The sequence below is a fragment of the Hemiscyllium ocellatum genome, chromosome 7 (assembly GCF_020745735.1).
Source record: "Hemiscyllium ocellatum isolate sHemOce1 chromosome 7, sHemOce1.pat.X.cur, whole genome shotgun sequence".
Classification (NCBI taxonomy): domain Eukaryota; kingdom Metazoa; phylum Chordata; class Chondrichthyes; order Orectolobiformes; family Hemiscylliidae; genus Hemiscyllium; species Hemiscyllium ocellatum.
The window spans coordinates 98,663,783-98,680,577 of NC_083407.1; the positions used below are offsets into that span (position 1 = coordinate 98,663,783).

General features: G+C 39.8%; 1 protein-coding gene across 16 annotated transcripts in view; it reads right to left on the bottom strand.

The window, feature by feature from the left end:
- Positions 1 to 504: 504 nt before the first annotated feature.
- Positions 505 to 16,795, bottom strand: part of LOC132817236 (poly(rC)-binding protein 3) — a 147,131-nt gene continuing 130,840 nt past the window's right edge. For 4 of the 16 annotated variants that reach the window (XM_060827563.1, XM_060827562.1, XM_060827561.1 and 1 more), the window contains 5 exons: positions 16,074 to 16,115; positions 9,652 to 9,820; positions 5,939 to 5,991; positions 4,065 to 4,234; positions 505 to 942 (listed from right to left, as the gene is read on the bottom strand). In XM_060827563.1, coding sequence (XP_060683546.1) covers positions 906 to 942; positions 4,065 to 4,234; positions 5,939 to 5,991; positions 9,652 to 9,820; positions 16,074 to 16,115 — 471 coding nt within the window. In that variant the 3' untranslated portion in view covers positions 505 to 905. Of the gene's footprint in view, positions 943 to 4,064; positions 4,235 to 5,938; positions 5,992 to 9,148; positions 9,228 to 9,651; positions 9,821 to 16,073; positions 16,116 to 16,795 lie in introns of those variants that run through there. The other 12 variants (XM_060827565.1, XM_060827566.1, XM_060827567.1 and 9 more) reach the window with 12 other exon arrangements.

Sequence of the window (16,795 nt, forward strand, 5' to 3'; positions counted from 1 at the left end):
AGGAGGAGAGTTACTCACCGTAGTATTTTTAGCCTCTGACTTGCTCTTCTAGCTACTACACATGCGTTGCAAATCCAGTGGAGTTTCTGGTCAATGGTAATACCAACGTTGTTGGAAGTGGCGAATTCGGTAATGGCGACACCAATGAATGTCACGGGCGGTGGTCAGATCATCTGTTATTGCCTAACATGTGTGTCATGAATGTTATTTACCTCTTGTCAGCCCAAGCCTGGATAATGCTCAGATCTTGTTGCGTTTTGAGTATGAACTGCTTCAATGCCTGAGGTGTCACAAATAGTGCTGAACGTCACTCCTTGACCCTCCTGGCTTAGCTTGTGAATCAATAAATCATGCTATTTTGTACTGTCCTTAAAAATATTGATTTCCCCAAAGAAAATCTGCAATTCAATTAAATTCACCTTGTTATGGCAGGTGGTAGTACAGAAGACAGATGAAACCGGTTTAGTGATAGGTTGTATTTCAGCACATAGCAGGACATGTGCCTTCCTTTATTATAACCAAATAGAACAACTACAAATAATTGGATTACATCAAGGTTTTTTTTATAAAAAGAGTTTGCAATCATGTTACCAGTAATTACTGAACTAAAAAGTATACAGAGGAAATAGTCTGCAAATACATTTTTTGCAAGCAATCGTTAATTTAAATGTGGAACCGAAAACCTACATTAAAGCACGAAGCAATGGGAAAGAAGGATCTAGCCATAAAGGATTGGAATTAGAAAAGTAGTTCAGAATAATTCCTTAAAATTTAACATTCTAAGTACTGTCTATGAGGCAAGACTGTAATATACAAATTTTACAAACAGGGTGCGATAGCAGGTTACTTGTGGTTTATGTAGGTGGGTAACATGACACAAACAGCAGAAGGAGATGAGGAAACAATTAAAGTGTGCCCATTCCAGAGACTTCAGATGTTAGCCTGGGAGAGGGAGAAACAAAAAAAAAATTTGATCAACAAAAGTTCTGAGCGATCTTTAATTATCAGAGACAAGCAAATTCAGCACGACAGATCTACACCAGTGTTTTTGTTTCACACAGGCTCTCTCTTACCTCACTTAATTTCAACCAAGCAGCCTATCCTTGTATATTTAGCTAACATTCACAAATCTATTTTACTCTTGCGGCAAATTCCAAATGAAACAAAGTGTATATTGTGCTTAAAATCACAACATTAGTTTCCTGAAACGCTCAAGCTACAATAATTTTGTCAATTGATTTCTTGTAAAAGTGATGGGATTTGGGAATGTGGTCAGATCCAGCACCTTTTAGCAACCTGCCCAGACTATAATTTTGTTTAGTGAACATCCTCACGTAGCTAAGAGTGGTCAGTGAAGGACGGTCTACTTAATTGTTTACTTGAGTACCTGTGCTACATTTACTTTTCTCATCAAGCCATCAGACAACAAATGCCTGCAGATTGAAATACTTACTCATTTGCTCAATCTTTGGGAATGGCAAACAAGTGAGCTAGTGGGCATTAGCAAAAGTAACCCTTAAGTAGACACAGCAAATGACATTTATCATGTATGTTTGTTGAGGATACTGGAGCTTCTGAAAAGTACTCAGTTTTTAATCTTAGAAAAAAAAAAGTGCTTTTCTATTCAGGTAGGTATCATGCTTTGCTGAGGGGAATTAAGCAATCCCTCACCATCAGTTCTCTAAAGCTGGCCACTTATGATTTTATAATTTAGGATTCTATTCAGGATTCTATCTTCCTAAATCAGTCTCTACTCATTATCCCTTTAGAACGTTAACATAATGAAAAAAGCAAAAGCTGTCTTCAATGCTGATCATTTGAAAATCGAGACACGGGCACATGGAGCATAAAACCCAAATGATGTTTTAAATATTGCTTTAATGCTTGAAAGTGAACTAGCTAAACAGTGACTAACAACAGATTCTGAAGACACCAATGCACAAGGAATCTAAGCAGATCAGCACATCAAAATTAATTAGGATGAATGAACATTAGAGACATTACTTTACTTATGATTTACTCTGGGGGACTGTTCCAGATCAGTTCCTATGGGCTTGGCGAAGTGACATGGCTCACGTGCAAATGCCAGACACTGATTTGCTCACTAGTTCATCTACTATTCAAATGTAAATTCTGCAATGTCGTTTGCAGTTGCAACACACCTAGTTTCCAGCAAATACTTGTCCACTTGTTTTACTTAATTTTCTAATTAAACTACTCAAAAATATTACTACACAACTCTGGAACAGGTGGGACCTGAACCTAGGCTTCCCAGTCCAGGATTACTGAGGAGTGTTCTTGCATCTGTTTATAATAGGCTACTCCGTGCGATAATGACCCTTTGGAAACATACGCAGTTCTGTTGGTGTTCATCTTTACTTCATCATAATGTTTCTCTGATCACTTCAAAATTTTCAATACTATCAGATCTCATGTCCTATAATTGAAATGTTATTTATATTGTCTTATTGAACACTTTTCCAGCATTCAATTGTCCAGCATTCTAATTTCAACTGAACCAATATTAGTGCAAGTTCAGCAAAGCACTAGTGTTTGCACCATGGTTCTATTTATGAAAATAAAGATTGCAGCACTTCCAATTTGTATATACACCCTTTTAAAAACTTGAGGTTTGGTAAAAATCCTCTCCTTAACTCTCCCTCAGTATGAATATGCTCATTTCTCACTAGACATCAGACATATTTGCCTGTCCTAATCTCATTATGTTCCCTTGCAAGTCACACATCCCTTTCATCATACTCCCAATTTTCATATTTTATACAAATTTGAAACTATGCCCCCATATCCAAATCTAGAGCTATATTCCTGACAATGGCACTAAGGATATTACTGATATACATTGGAAAAAATGCAACTACTATTCTCTTATCTAAGTTTCTATTTATGCTGCTACATTCACTGGTTTCACTAAAATATTGCATTGATTAAATCTTGCCGATTTTTCCCCTCAATTTTTTAAAACTGTAAAGTGACAGTACATGCTTAATGAAAGTCTGCAGTGACGACAGCGCAGTACAAAGCTACAATTAATTCATTTATAGATAAACAGTTATTGTTAGGTCCTGATTTATTCAATTCTACCACAGTTGATCAGCAAAAGTATATGCGTTTCTGACATCAAGAAGCAACTGAGATTGTTCAGGAGAGTTGAGCAGATAAATTGACTTCATGGCAGCTGATTTGACTGTGATAGGTCGTTCTTAATGCACCAATTTTCTCTTTCATCAACCACATACATCCTAAATTAATTTGTACTGCCGTAAGATAGGGAATTTACAATACAATAAGGTTAACAAAATATGCGAAAATGGCACTTTGGTTTTAAGCTGGATGTGTACAAAGAACTTGAAAAATGTTGCATTCCGGATGCTAAAAATTTGCAAACAACTATCTTGTGTTGTAAACTGGAGCGAACATGAGTACAAAATTGCTTGCCCTTACAGCATCACGTGTATAAAGGCCAGATTAAACAGAATTAAGCTTAGATAATGTCTTCAATTTCACCTGTACAAATTACTAAGTAGATAGTATTTCCTGTTCTACCTTTTCACAATGAAATCAATGTCTGAACTGTGATAATCGCTGTTATAGCACCATCAAGTGGGTACAGCAATATCAGACAATACTGGAATCTAATTCATTGCTACTTCATTACATCTTTCTTCCCTGTGGCTTCCAATTGTATTTCACCTACGTGATGGGCATTCCAGTCTCCCTCCATTGTAAGACTGGAAAGACAGCAAGCAGTTTTAAAGAGAGCACATCACAGTTACATACTAAGTTGAGGAGCATGTTAGAAAGAAAAAAAAACCTGTCCTTTCAGAAAGAATCCTAAAAATTCTGCACAACTATAAACATTATCTGAATTTACAGAACTATTAGCAATTATACGGATTTTACTCATTGAGTTTGGAGCAATATTTGCTTTTGCAATTGCGCTGTTTTTGCTCTGGTGCTAATGAAGCTCCATAATAATCTGAATTGATAAGCTCTATCTGTCCACATCTCCTTCCCACCCCCAATGCTAGGTAGAATTCTCTTACCTTGCATTAATGAGGTACTGTGCAAGGCTTATGTTGGCAGGGGATCCAGTAATAGTAATCTGGCGTTCCGTTGAGCCTTCGGCTGCATTAGCTATTTTAATCTGAGCCCCAGACATTTGTCTGATCTCATTGATTTTGCTGCCTTGTCTGCCGATTATACATCCTATTAGCTGGAAAGAAATTTGGAAAAAAAACTAAATGAAACAATTAACTGGTAAAGTGTGCAATAATGAATGTCGACTAAAACTGTGAGAATGAGAAGATAGAAGCAGAAGCATTTCAGCTGAATATTTTATTGCTTACATTTAAGGATTGCTCATGGCCATTTGCTGCTTCCTTGCTGGCTAGTCCCACATATACTTGGAAAAGGTCCAGTTCTTCTTTAAACTGAGTCCTACACTCAACACTAAGTTTTTACTGAAAATTAACTTTCACATGTGCAATAGTCATTTCTAATTAAATTTAGTTTGCTTGCTCATAAGACCAAACTTCGGAAAAGTGATGAAAACATCAGATACTTAAACCAAGATTATTTGATTAGACTTATTTGATTAGACTTACAGTGTGGAAACAGGCCCTTCAGCCCAACAAGTCCACACCGGCCCGCCGAAGCGAAACCCACCCATACCCCTACATTACCCCTTACCTAACACTACGGGCAATTTAGCATGGCCAATTCACCTGACCCGCACATCTTTGGACTGTGGGAGGAAACCGGAGCACCCGGAGGAAACCCACGCAGACACGGGGAGAACGTGCAAACTCCACACAGTCAGTCGCCTGAGTCGGGAATTGAACCCGGGTCTTCAGGCGCTGTGAGGCAGCAGTGCTAACCACTGTGCCACCGTGCCGCCCACAATAATGGGAAAGGACAATGATTTCCACACTAAAAGCACAAGCGATTTAAGGCACTTACTGATGTGGACATTTAGGTGGAAAGTTATCCAATGGCAATCTTAACCAGTCAAATATACTGGAAGCAATAAAGAAATAATACTGCACTGTTTGACCAAATTTCTCAGCACAGCTAGCCAGAGTTATATTATCGACTCATTGTTACAAAGTGTTTTGAAGCATGAAAATACAAAACTTTTTAAAATTCTTATATTTGTACATCAAAAATGAAATGAGCAAATCAGCAGTTCAGAGGCACTTATTAATCTGTAGCTTGGAAAAATATTTTCCATGGTGTAAGTTATCATAAACATAACTTACAAGAAGCTTCTAGAATGTGATGCAGATATGGAACGTGTGATCACATGAGCAAAGATTACAAGCACAGGGTAGTTAAGAAAATGACAGAGAGACAGATTGAAGAGGTAGTAAAAGTAAACAGTTATAACGCATGCTTAGCCTGCAAGACCCCGTTTTGCACGAAAGTTTAAAAAAGGCAAAATTTTACACTATGAGAATCAACTTTTCTAATTTACTTAACCTTCACTGCTCAAAAATTGCATTACATCACCTCAAATGGGGAATTGCAGCTTACAGAGCTAACATGCCATTTATGCATTAAGTTCAATTTATCTTCCTGATGCTTGAGCAGAATAATAGAAAGGCACAATCCACTTTAATGTAGAAAGATCAGCAAACATTTTATATTTAAAATTATTGGAACGTGGATATTTAACATTAAATTATTTGATTCCTTAGCAATTAATATAATTTACTTTTGCTTTTTCTCCAGGTCTCTTAGAAGTGAGCGGAGTTTGCAGAACCCTTCTGTTGGTCACTTACAGATTAAGTAGGTTTGGAATAATGCATTTTGAAAGGGAAGAAATAGGAATAAGTCATGATCTTGGAGATCGGAATCAAGACAAGTTTTACAATCAGGATTTCCAAAATAGTGCCTTTACCCAAAGGAAATAACTTACATCATTGGGAATGGTGAGTTCATGAGTACTGGCCGGGGGATTGGCATCCAAACCTAAGTAAATGTGAGAATAAGTTATTAGCAATGGACTACATGCATGAAATATAAATGACGCAATCCCCTCTCCTTGCACATGAATGAGAGGCTCAGTGCCACAAAGGCAGATTTGTCCCATCATTGACCAGTTTCTCTTGCTATATATACACAAACCAGACCCTCATTCTCATGATTTTCACAAAGGTACATAGCATTGCAGTGGACACTACTGTTTATTGGATTTAAAGATAAGAAAGGGCATGAACAGAAAATTTGTTAAGATGGCCAATTTATCATACTTACATTTTGAAAGAGGTTTGACTGGTTAGTACAGGGCAGACTGGTACATGAAAAATTTCATGACCACTTCCAATGCAGATCCTTGGTTGATGTAAAGGCACACACATCAGAATTGCTTCTTTCAAAAGGTCCAGCAAAAAGCTAGCTTTTTTAAAAAAAGTAGTTATGTCAAGAATTGCTGAGACAGAAGCAAAGCTTACACTTCCACAGGCATCAATTTAATTACACAGCAGTAGATACAGGGGTCCACAAGTCCTATGTGCCATTCAACACATTAGTAACTAATGAATTGTTTAGTGCCTCCTGCAACGGAGAAGCAGATCCATCTAATTATAAAATCAGAAGTAAAACAGGAGTGAGGTCAGTTGCTGGGTTTTACTTGTAATGGAAACTCTGGCTACCGTTTGTTAGATTTTCCAAAATCCATTTGGATCAGGTCTCCAATGGAATAACATACAGAGCAATTACCTGGAGCTTAAACATTAGCTTTAAAGCAGATTCCCCAGGTTAAAATAAAAACAGTTGTCTCAAAACTAATGTTGACATAAACAGTTTCTTTTAAAATTAGGATCATATAGTTCAGTCTTTTGAACTCATATGGTGAACTCCAATGGTGCTTCTACCCACCCGACCTCAATTTGGGAACATGTTTAAGCATAAAACAATATTTTGCTCGAGTTCTATTTAATATGCAAGACTGAGTGAAGCTTTACCGCCCAATAGGACTTGCTTTGGGTTTCTCAAAAAGCAATTGGATTGAAGTATTTGTTTACGTTGTAAATCCTCTCTTACTTCCAACAAAGAACAGTAAATGGCTTGTCTTAGGTCTGGTACTTTTAATATACAATGTTGAAAATAGACAAGTTTTGATTTATGAGAGTGAAAACCTGCTTGTGGAAGATTACTTTTAGATGAGCACAAAGCATGATACGAGAAAGCCCAACTTGTCAAATCATTATTTCCCTGCGCAACTGAATTAATTAAAACATGGGAAATTCAAGTTGCATCATTTTTGACTTTGATTCCCGTGGATTCCCAAATACACAACAGATAAGGTAGTTAAGAAAGTGACAGGCAAAATTTAAAGTGAATGAAAAAGGACTAATTATCCAGGCTATAAAGCCAAATATAAAGTCAGTACTTATCTGGCGTCTGACTGTATCATGTCATCTAGCCATAAGCTTATTCTACGTAAATTATAATTTAGTGGTTTCGATGGGTCTTTGCTGAAGTTTGGAGATTAGACTCAGTTACTGCAGAGTTATAATATTACAAAAATCATAACAGCCTTTTAAAAAGGATGCAGATAAATATTTGACATTGAAATATTTACAAGAGAACAAGGAAAGGCCAGCCCAATGAGGCTAAGATGATAGCTCTTTAAAAATGGGCACAGGTGCATTGAGCCAAAAAGATTGCTCACTATACTGAAGGGCAACTAGGCATGAGCACGGACATCTGGCCTGGTCAGTGACATGCAAATCCCGTAAATGAATTACCAATCACCTCCTGTGTGACTGTTTCATTATGAGGAGTGTATGTTTACCACTTAGTGTCACATAGATGGCCAGCACAGGAAGAGACCCTTCGGTCCAACTGGCCAATCAGATATCCTAAATTAATCTAGTCCCATTTGCCAGCATTAGGCCCATATCCCTCTAAACCCTTCCTATTCACATACAATTACAGCATTTAAAAGGCATCTGGATGGGTACCAGCCTCCACCACTTCCTCTGGCAGCTCATTCCATACACGTACCATCCTCTGCGTGAAAAAGTTGCCCCTTAGGTCTTTTAAATCTTTCCCCTCTCGCCCTAAACCTATGCCCTCGAGTTCTGGACTCACCAACCCAGGAAAAATACATGGGTATTTACCCTATCGATGCTCATGATTTTATAAACATCTCAGGACACCCCTCAAGCCTCTGATGCTCCAGTCAAAACAGTCCCAGCCTATCCAGCTTCTCCATATAGTTCAAAGCTTCCAACCCCAGCAACATCCTTGTAAATCTTTTCCGAACCATTTCACAACATCCTTCCTGTAAGGAGGCAGCCAGAATTGGGCACAATATTCCAAAGGTGGTCCACCTAATGTCCTGTACAGCTGCAACATGACCTACCTCCCAACCCCAATACTTGTACAATTGATAGTTTTAAGATATTACATTTACTGGAAATTCTCAATATGGAAAACATCAATGCTGAGCTAAGATTCTGGCTATCAAAGCACAATCAGCTACTTGTCTTTACTGCAAAACCTTTGCAAACCAAATACCCAGCTAAATAGGTGAGGTGCAATCAGTTGTTTTTATTTGACTACTCTTTCGCACTTGACAGACTGCATTTATAAGTGAGATATGTAGAATTTGTGAAAATCATTAGAAATGCGTGCAGCTGTCTTTCCACAAACTGCAAATTAGCCTGAATCAATCAGTCATTTATATTTGTTTATAAATTAAGAGTTTAAACCATTTACCAAATGAAGGCAACTTTCTGATCTTTTAAATTCTATCAATAAAAATAAATAACCTGCTATTTGGTGCAATTTTACATACATGGAACAGTAAAATTAATAATCCTGCATCTTGAGGCTAGAAGTAGTAAAGATAACTTTAGATTGATAATTTAACTTAGGCATTATGAGAAACTGATCCACAAAACGATACATTCACATTCTTTCATAAAGTTACAGATAGAAAATGAGAAATTAATTTAACTTAAACTACAAGTTCAATGAGTTAAGAAACTTAAACCTTGAAGCACTGAATATACATCAATTCCAATTTATTTTAAAAACTATGAGAGAAAGAGAAGAGAGAGTAGAGAGAACAGAGGTGCCAAGAAAAGGAGCTGAATAGGGCACTGTGGGTACGTACCAGGGAAACCAGGGGTGGTCTGCCCAAGGGGAGTAAAGGGGGTATGCTGCATAGCCAACTGATGAAGCTTGGTCAACTGCTGGGGGTAGGAGGGGAAATTAGAACTAACTGATTACTGTACAATAAACACAAACACTACTTTTAGAAACAAAAAAAAAGGCAGTAAACAATGATCCATGCAGCAACATGGCAAACATTTAATTTGATGGAAAATAAGATATTTTTTAAAATTGCAAACTTTCTGGGTCCCACCCTTTCTTAATGTCTCTCCATATCAAAGGTTCTGATTGGGAAGACTGGTACAAGTAAATGGGAATTTCTCCTGGCAGACAAGAGGAAGTGAAGGCTCACCCTCAGCTCTGTGAGCCAGCCAGAAAGTTGCTGAGGTCTTTCTGAAAGTGGAGGTCAGCAAGCCAGGTTTCATCTGGTGCCTTATCTGAGAGCTACCGATACCTGCATGACAAGAGACAGGAGAATCAGCCTCAGTTGGGACTCAAACATACCCCAGGTTCCTGATTCTTCGTTACAGTTTTTTAATTCGATTTTTCCTCTCAAGGACTCTGGTCTCCATGCAGGTTCCTTCAGCTGGGAGGATGGGTGAGTAAGCTGCGGACTTCTCCACATTGTCGACGCCAGTGTCGCTTTATACTCAGCCGACAGGAGGCATGCATCCTGTGGAGCAAGATGGCCAGTGTCAGAGTTGCGATGCTCCCATACCGTGAGACATCCTGCCTTGCTGTCTGACTGAGAATTGAAGGACCTCATGTTGGTGCCGCAAGATTAGAGCATCCAATATCGCTGACAAAGGAATTCATCAGAAGGGTAGCTGTAGGACTGGAGTTTTAGGTAGCACTGCGACTCAAAGCCACAACAGAAGAAGCACTTTAACCATTCAAAATGGACATGTTGTTTATTTTACCATGATGTGGTAAAATTTCAGGGCCTAAATGCATGATCAGAAGTTTAATACCACTGATTACCAAGCACAACAGCACACTTAGGAAAGTAACTCTCATTTGTGTTACAAAGAGAAAGGAATAGAACAGATACTGAAACTTAACTGAACTTGCAGAGCTGGTTGTGTGGACCCCAATCCCATCACTCTTAAATCAAGGTGATACAATATTTCTATTAGATTCGAGATGCTTACAACATGACAAGAGGATCCAATGTTTTAAATGTTGCTCATGATGTCTTATCCTGTTGAAGACATTTAATATGGGGATGGGAAGGAATCTAGGGGTAGGTTCTGGGTACAGCGAAGGATTACAGGCCATATTTCAACATCACTAGGAAGCAATTTGAAATACAATTTGACCATGACTTTTCAGGCTAGTTTCATATGCATAAATTTCAAAACCTTTGTAGAATTTCAGGTTCTACTCATGTTTAACCAGCTGTGTTTAAAATAAATGTGCTTTACTAAAATATAGTAAACCCCCTAAGGCCAAATGCTATCTTTTTGCTTGAAGTATTTTTAAGTTAGCAAGTTAGATGTGACAAACAATTTTACTGATAGCATCAATTAATAGGCACAAGTAGGGGAGCACTTTGGGGTCAATGATTATAATTCTATTAATTTTCACAGTTATGGAAAAGACCTAAAAGTTAACTTTAAATTGAAGTAAGGCAGATTTTGCCAGTATTAGGCAAGAACCTCCAAAAGCTGATTGGGAGAGGCTATTTGCAAGGAAAGGGACGAATGGAAAGTGGGAAGCCTTCAGAGTTCAGAGACAGCATGCTCCTGTTCATGTGAAGAGCATTTGTCAGGGATAGACAGCTGGTATCAAGTGAATCCCTAGAGATGTACGACTATACTCAAGAGGGATATCAGGAGAGCAAAAAAAGGGACATGAAATGGCTTTGGCAAATAAGGTTAAAGAGAATCCAGAGAGATTCTACAAATACATTAAAAAGGGACAAAGATTTTGAGGAAGAAATTAGGATCCCTTAAAGATCAACAAGTCCTTCTGTATGTGGAACCACCAGAAGTGGATGAGATATCAAACAAGTATCTTGCATCAGTACTTACAGTGAAAACTATAGAAGCTAGAGAATTTGGGGATATAAATAGCAACATCTTGAAAAGTGCCCATATTACAGAGGAGATGCTGCTGGATGTCTTAAAATGCATAAGGTGGATAAATCCCTAGGACCTGATCAGGTTTATCACAGAACTTTCTGGGAACCTAGGAAAGTGATTGCTGGGCCCCTTGCCGAGCTGTTTGCATGACTGATAGCCACAGGTGAGGTGCTAGAAGACTGGAGGTTGTCCAATGTGGTACCATTGTTTAAACAACGTGGTAAGAAAAAGCCCAGGAACTACAGATCGACAAGACTGACTCTAGTGGTGGGTAAGTTGCTGGGGGGGGATTCTGAAGGACAAGATTCACATGCATTTGGAAAGGCAAGGACTGATTAGAGAGAGTCAACATAGCTTTGTATGTGGGAAATAGTGTCTCACCAGCTTGCTCGAGTTTCTGAAGAGACAATGATGACTGAAGTTAGAGCAGTAGACATTGTCTATGTGGACTTCAGTAAGGCACTTGCCAAGGTTCCACATGGTAGACTGGTTAACAAGGCCAAATCATATGGGATCTAGGAGGAGCTAGCCAAGTGGATCGAAGATAAAAGAGGAGCTGGTGTAAGGCTGTTTTTGGATTGGAGGTATGTGACAGTGGTGTGCCGCAAGGATCGGTGCTGGGAGCACTGCTTTTTGTTATTTATATAAATGATTTGGATGTTAACATGAGGTATCATTAGTAAGTTTGAAGACGACAGAAATTGGTGGTATGGGGATAGTAAAGGAAATTCTCAGAGCACAACAGGACCTTTGTCAGATGAGCTTAAAAATGTGTTGCTGGAAAAGCGCAGCAGGTTAGACAGCAAAGAGAAGGAGAATCAACGTTTTGGGTTGAAGCCCTTCTTCAGGAATGTGGAGGGTGTGCCAAGCAGGCTAAGATAAAAGGTAGGAGGGGGGACTGGGGGGGGGGGGGGGGAAAAAAAGAGGTGTTGGGGATGCGATAGGTTGAAGGAGATTAAGGTGAGGGTGATAGACCGCAGAGGGGGTCGGGGCAGAGAGGTCAGAAAGAAGATTGCAGGTCAAGAAGTCAATGTGGAGTCTGGGGGGGGGGGGGGGGGGGGGGGGGGGGGGGGGAGAAAGAGGAGAAACGAGGAAGCTGGGGAAATCTACATTCATCCCTTGTGGTTGGAGGGTTCCTAGGCGGAAGATGAGTCGCTCTTCCTCCAGGCATCGTGTTGCCATGGTCTGGCAATGGAGGCGGCCAAGGACCTGCATGTCCTTGGTGGAGTGGGAGTCGGAGTTAAAGTGTTCAGCCCACAGAGGGAGTGGTCTTTCCGGAACACTGATAGGGGTGGGGAGGGAAATCCTCCTCCCCACCCCTATCAGCGTTCTGGAAAGACCACTCCCTCCGCAACTCCCTTGTCAGATCCACATAACCCCACCAATCCAACCTCTACTCCTGGCACCTTCCCTGCAACTGCAAAAAAAAATGCAAAACTTGCGCCCACATCTCCCCCCTCACTTCCCTCCAAGGCCCCAAGGCATCCTTCAATATCCAGCAGAAATTCACCTGCACCTCCACACACATCATTTACTGCCTCCGCTGCACTCCTCTACATTGGGGAGACAGGCCGTCTACTTGCGGAATGTTTCAGAGAACACCTCTGAGACACCCGCATCAACCAACCCAACCGCCCTGTGGCTGAACACTAACTCCCCCTCCACCAAGGACATGCAGGTCCTTAGCCTCCTCCATTGCCAGACCATGGCAACACGACGCCTGGAGGAAGAGAGACTCATCTTCCGCCTCGGAACCCTCCAACCACAAGGGATGAATGCAGATTTCTCCAGCTTCCTCATTTCCCCTTCCCCCACATTTTCTCAGTCCCAACCCTCAGACTCCACATTGCCTCTTGACCTGCAATCTTCTTCCCGACCTCTCCGCCCCCACCCCCTCTGTGGCCTACCACCCTCACCCTAACCTCCTTCCACCTATCGCATTCCCAACGCCCCTCCCCCAAGTCCCTCCTCCCTATCTTTTATCTTAGCCTGCTTGGCATACCCTCCTCATTCCTGAAGGGCTTATGCCTGAAACATCGATTCTCCTTCTCCTTTGATGCTGCGTGACCTGCTGCGCTTTTCCAGCAACACATTAAGCTCTGATCCCCAGCATCTGCAGTCCTCACTTTCTCCTGTCAGATGGGCCAATGGCTCAAGCTGCAGCAGATGAAGTTTAATTTAGAAAAATGTGAGGTGTTGCATTTTAAGGCAAATCGGTCAGGACTTGTATAGGTAATGGTAGGGCTCTGGAGAGTGTTGCTGAACAAAGAATTGGGATGCAGATATTTAGTTCCTTGAAAATGGACTCGCAGGTAGACAGCATTGTGAAGGTGGCATTTGGCACACTTGCTTTCATTGGTCAGTACATTGAGTCTAGGAGTTAGGATGTCAGATTGCAGCTATCCAGGACATTGGTTAGGTCACTTAAAATACTGCATACAATTCTGACCTCCCTGCTATAGGAAATATGTTGTCAAACTCGAAAGGGTACAGATAATATTTACAAGGACATTGCTAGGATTAGAGGGTTTGAGCTATAGGGAGAGGCTAAATAGGTTGGGGCTTTTTCTCCCTGTAGCGTTGGTCGCTGAGGGATGACATGATAAGGGTTTATTAAGTCGAGAGGCGCACAGATAGGATGAATTGCCAAAGGCATTTTCCCCAGGGGGACCTTTTACTTGCAGAGGGTGGTGTACGTATGCATGCAACAAGGTTCCAGGGGAAGTGGAGTCTGGTACAGATGACACGGTGGCTCAGTGATTAGCACTGCTGCCTCACAGCACCAAGGTCCCAAGTTCAATTCCAGCCTTGGGCGACTGTCTGTGTGGAGTATGCACAATCTCCGTGTCTGCATGGGTTTCCTCCGGGTGCTCTGGTTTCCTCCCACAGTCACAAAGATGTGCAGGCTAGACGATTTGGCCATACTAAATTATCCATATAGTGTTAACTACATTAGTCAGAGGGAAATAGGACTCGGTGGGTTACTCTTCGGAGGGTTGGTGTGGATTTGTTGGGCTGAAGGGCCTGTTTCCACACTGTAGGAAATCTAATCTAATCACAACATTTAAAAGGCATCTGGATGGCTATATGAATAGGAAGGATTTAGGGAGGATATGGGAAAATGGGACTAGACTGATTTAGAATATCTGGTCAGTATAGGCAAGATGGACTGAAGGGTGTTTCCATACTGTATAACTGTGACTCTAAGTTTCCAGCATCACAAACAATTCTAGGGATGTTTTTATTTGCAATGCAGTGTCAAAAAACCCCTTAGTGATAGCATCCATGTTAGTCATAGCTTACATCACCATCAGGTACTGTGCAAAGTTCTTGTGCAACACACAAGCTGATGAGAGAATGAACAGATTTGTGAAGGAGTTCATGAAACTGAGGCAAGAAACATATCTAGTGTTAGACAAAAGAATATTTATTGAAGTCTCTATCGACTTCCAGATAGAATTCAACAAGGTTCCACTTAAGGAACTACAGTTAAACAGGAATTTTAGGGAACTACAAAGTCATCCACTTTGGACTGAACAAGATAAATCTGAGTAAGAGCGAACAGTTAGGAATGTAGAGAGATGAAGGTTCCCTTTAGCTAGGTTGCTAAGACTAGTCAGATTCTGAAAAATGGGAATATTAGCTATTATAACAAGCGTCCTATAATAGAATGAGAAGTTTATGATAACTATATATAGTTCTGGCTAGATTTTTATTTGCTATGCCATTAGCAGCTCTGGGCACTCCATCACAAAAGTGCACATTGGTTTAGGGGGCACAGCAGCCCAGGTTCACCAGTATGCTATTAAGTCACCAAGTCGACAGGAGAACAGATTATAAAAATTAAGATATGACCTCTGATAAATGTCACCTGGTGATCTGATATAGTGTTGTACAATTTTGTCAGGAATTTATGGAGTAGCTAGAAACTTGTTCTGAAGTCTCAACACGGGCAGCATAACAAAATCAGAGCAAAGCCATTCAGAAGGGCAACTCAAAATGCTCATACAACAGATGGTAGAAGAACAGAATACTGTCAAAAAGCTAGCACAATTGATAACTTTAAATCTGAGAAAAGGACAGGAGTAAAAGGAGGGTGGGGTGGATTTAGAATCCAAATCAGCCATGAACTAACTGAACAGTGGAAAAGGACTGAACAACCTATTCACATTAGCAAGTCTACACTATTTTGATTTATTTTAATACAAAAATTGATGTCTTGTGAGCAATTTCAATTAGTTATCTTGGAAAGTAAACACTAAGACATGACATTTGAACGTCATTCCCTCTTTGGTACTGAGTAATTGACCAGAATGTGGACATATAAAAACACAGATTGGGATAAAGGTCAAATAATCAAAGTATTACAGCCGTAAAGTTTAGTACATGCAACCACTTTACGCAGGTTTCCATTTTTTTTGTTGTTCTCAGGAACAACCGTGTTCAGTAACGGAGACGCTACTCTCAGTTCATGGGGCCAGAAGCAATATTACTATTTATCTGACGGATAGTAATGCAGGTTTAAATGGCATTCTCTCCATTTAATGAAAAATAGCTAAACAACTGTTCAGAAACATTTATCCCCACAGGCAAGTATCAGGAGTTATTCAAGAAAGTGTGACACTTATTTTCCATCAAATACTCTTGTAAAACATTACTACAATATAACAAAATGGTCAGTTAAAAACAGTTATTAGAAATCACAAATACATAGACAACTTTACTAGTGAAATCATAATAGAGCAGTTCGTTATTAGTATTCATTAATAATATCGTACATATCATGCATTTTGTTTTCATTTGAATTGACAATTAGGGAAGAAAGGGGGGAAAAAAACTCACATCTGGGTGTGGAATGGCATACTGTCCCTGAATTGTATAGGCCTGTAAAAGTGAAATGAAAAAGAAAAAACTTCTTCAGAAGTTCCACATTTGAGAAATAATAGTTAGCACCACTGCAAGCACCTGACCTGCATCTAAATTGTCTACTCTGAAATACATGTTGTCTCAGCAAAGGTTTTATCCAATAAGTTTAAAAGAGAAAAGCATGCAAAAACACTTATTGACAGGAATTGAGCTGGAAAAAGACAAAGCACAGGATGAAGTAACATGAGCAAACAGTTAAGTATTCAGTACCCACTTTAATTTAGAAAACAGCAACATTTTCTTGGGTAGCTAAAACCTACAGATCTTATCAGACCAAGCTGTTACTTAAAATGCATTAGCCAGATAAGTACTTGACATTAGCCAAATGGATTATTTTTTCAACTGGAAATATTAAGTACTGAAAATTACTGAGCTACATCTTGCAAACATCCATTTAACCCAAAGAAAGAATGCCCTCAGTTTTCATATCAACTTTCTGCAAAGCTAGTTTTGCATTTTCTTATTTCTTTGATAGCAGAGACATAGACGTATAGTAAAAAAAATTGCCCATTTCCGAGAATATGTATTTGCTTTATTTACATTTTTGTATATTTAGGAACATTCTAGGGCCAGGTGTGATCTTTCAAAGCAAATGTTTTGCCATAATGGTGCAATCTTGTAATCACAATTGTTACAAT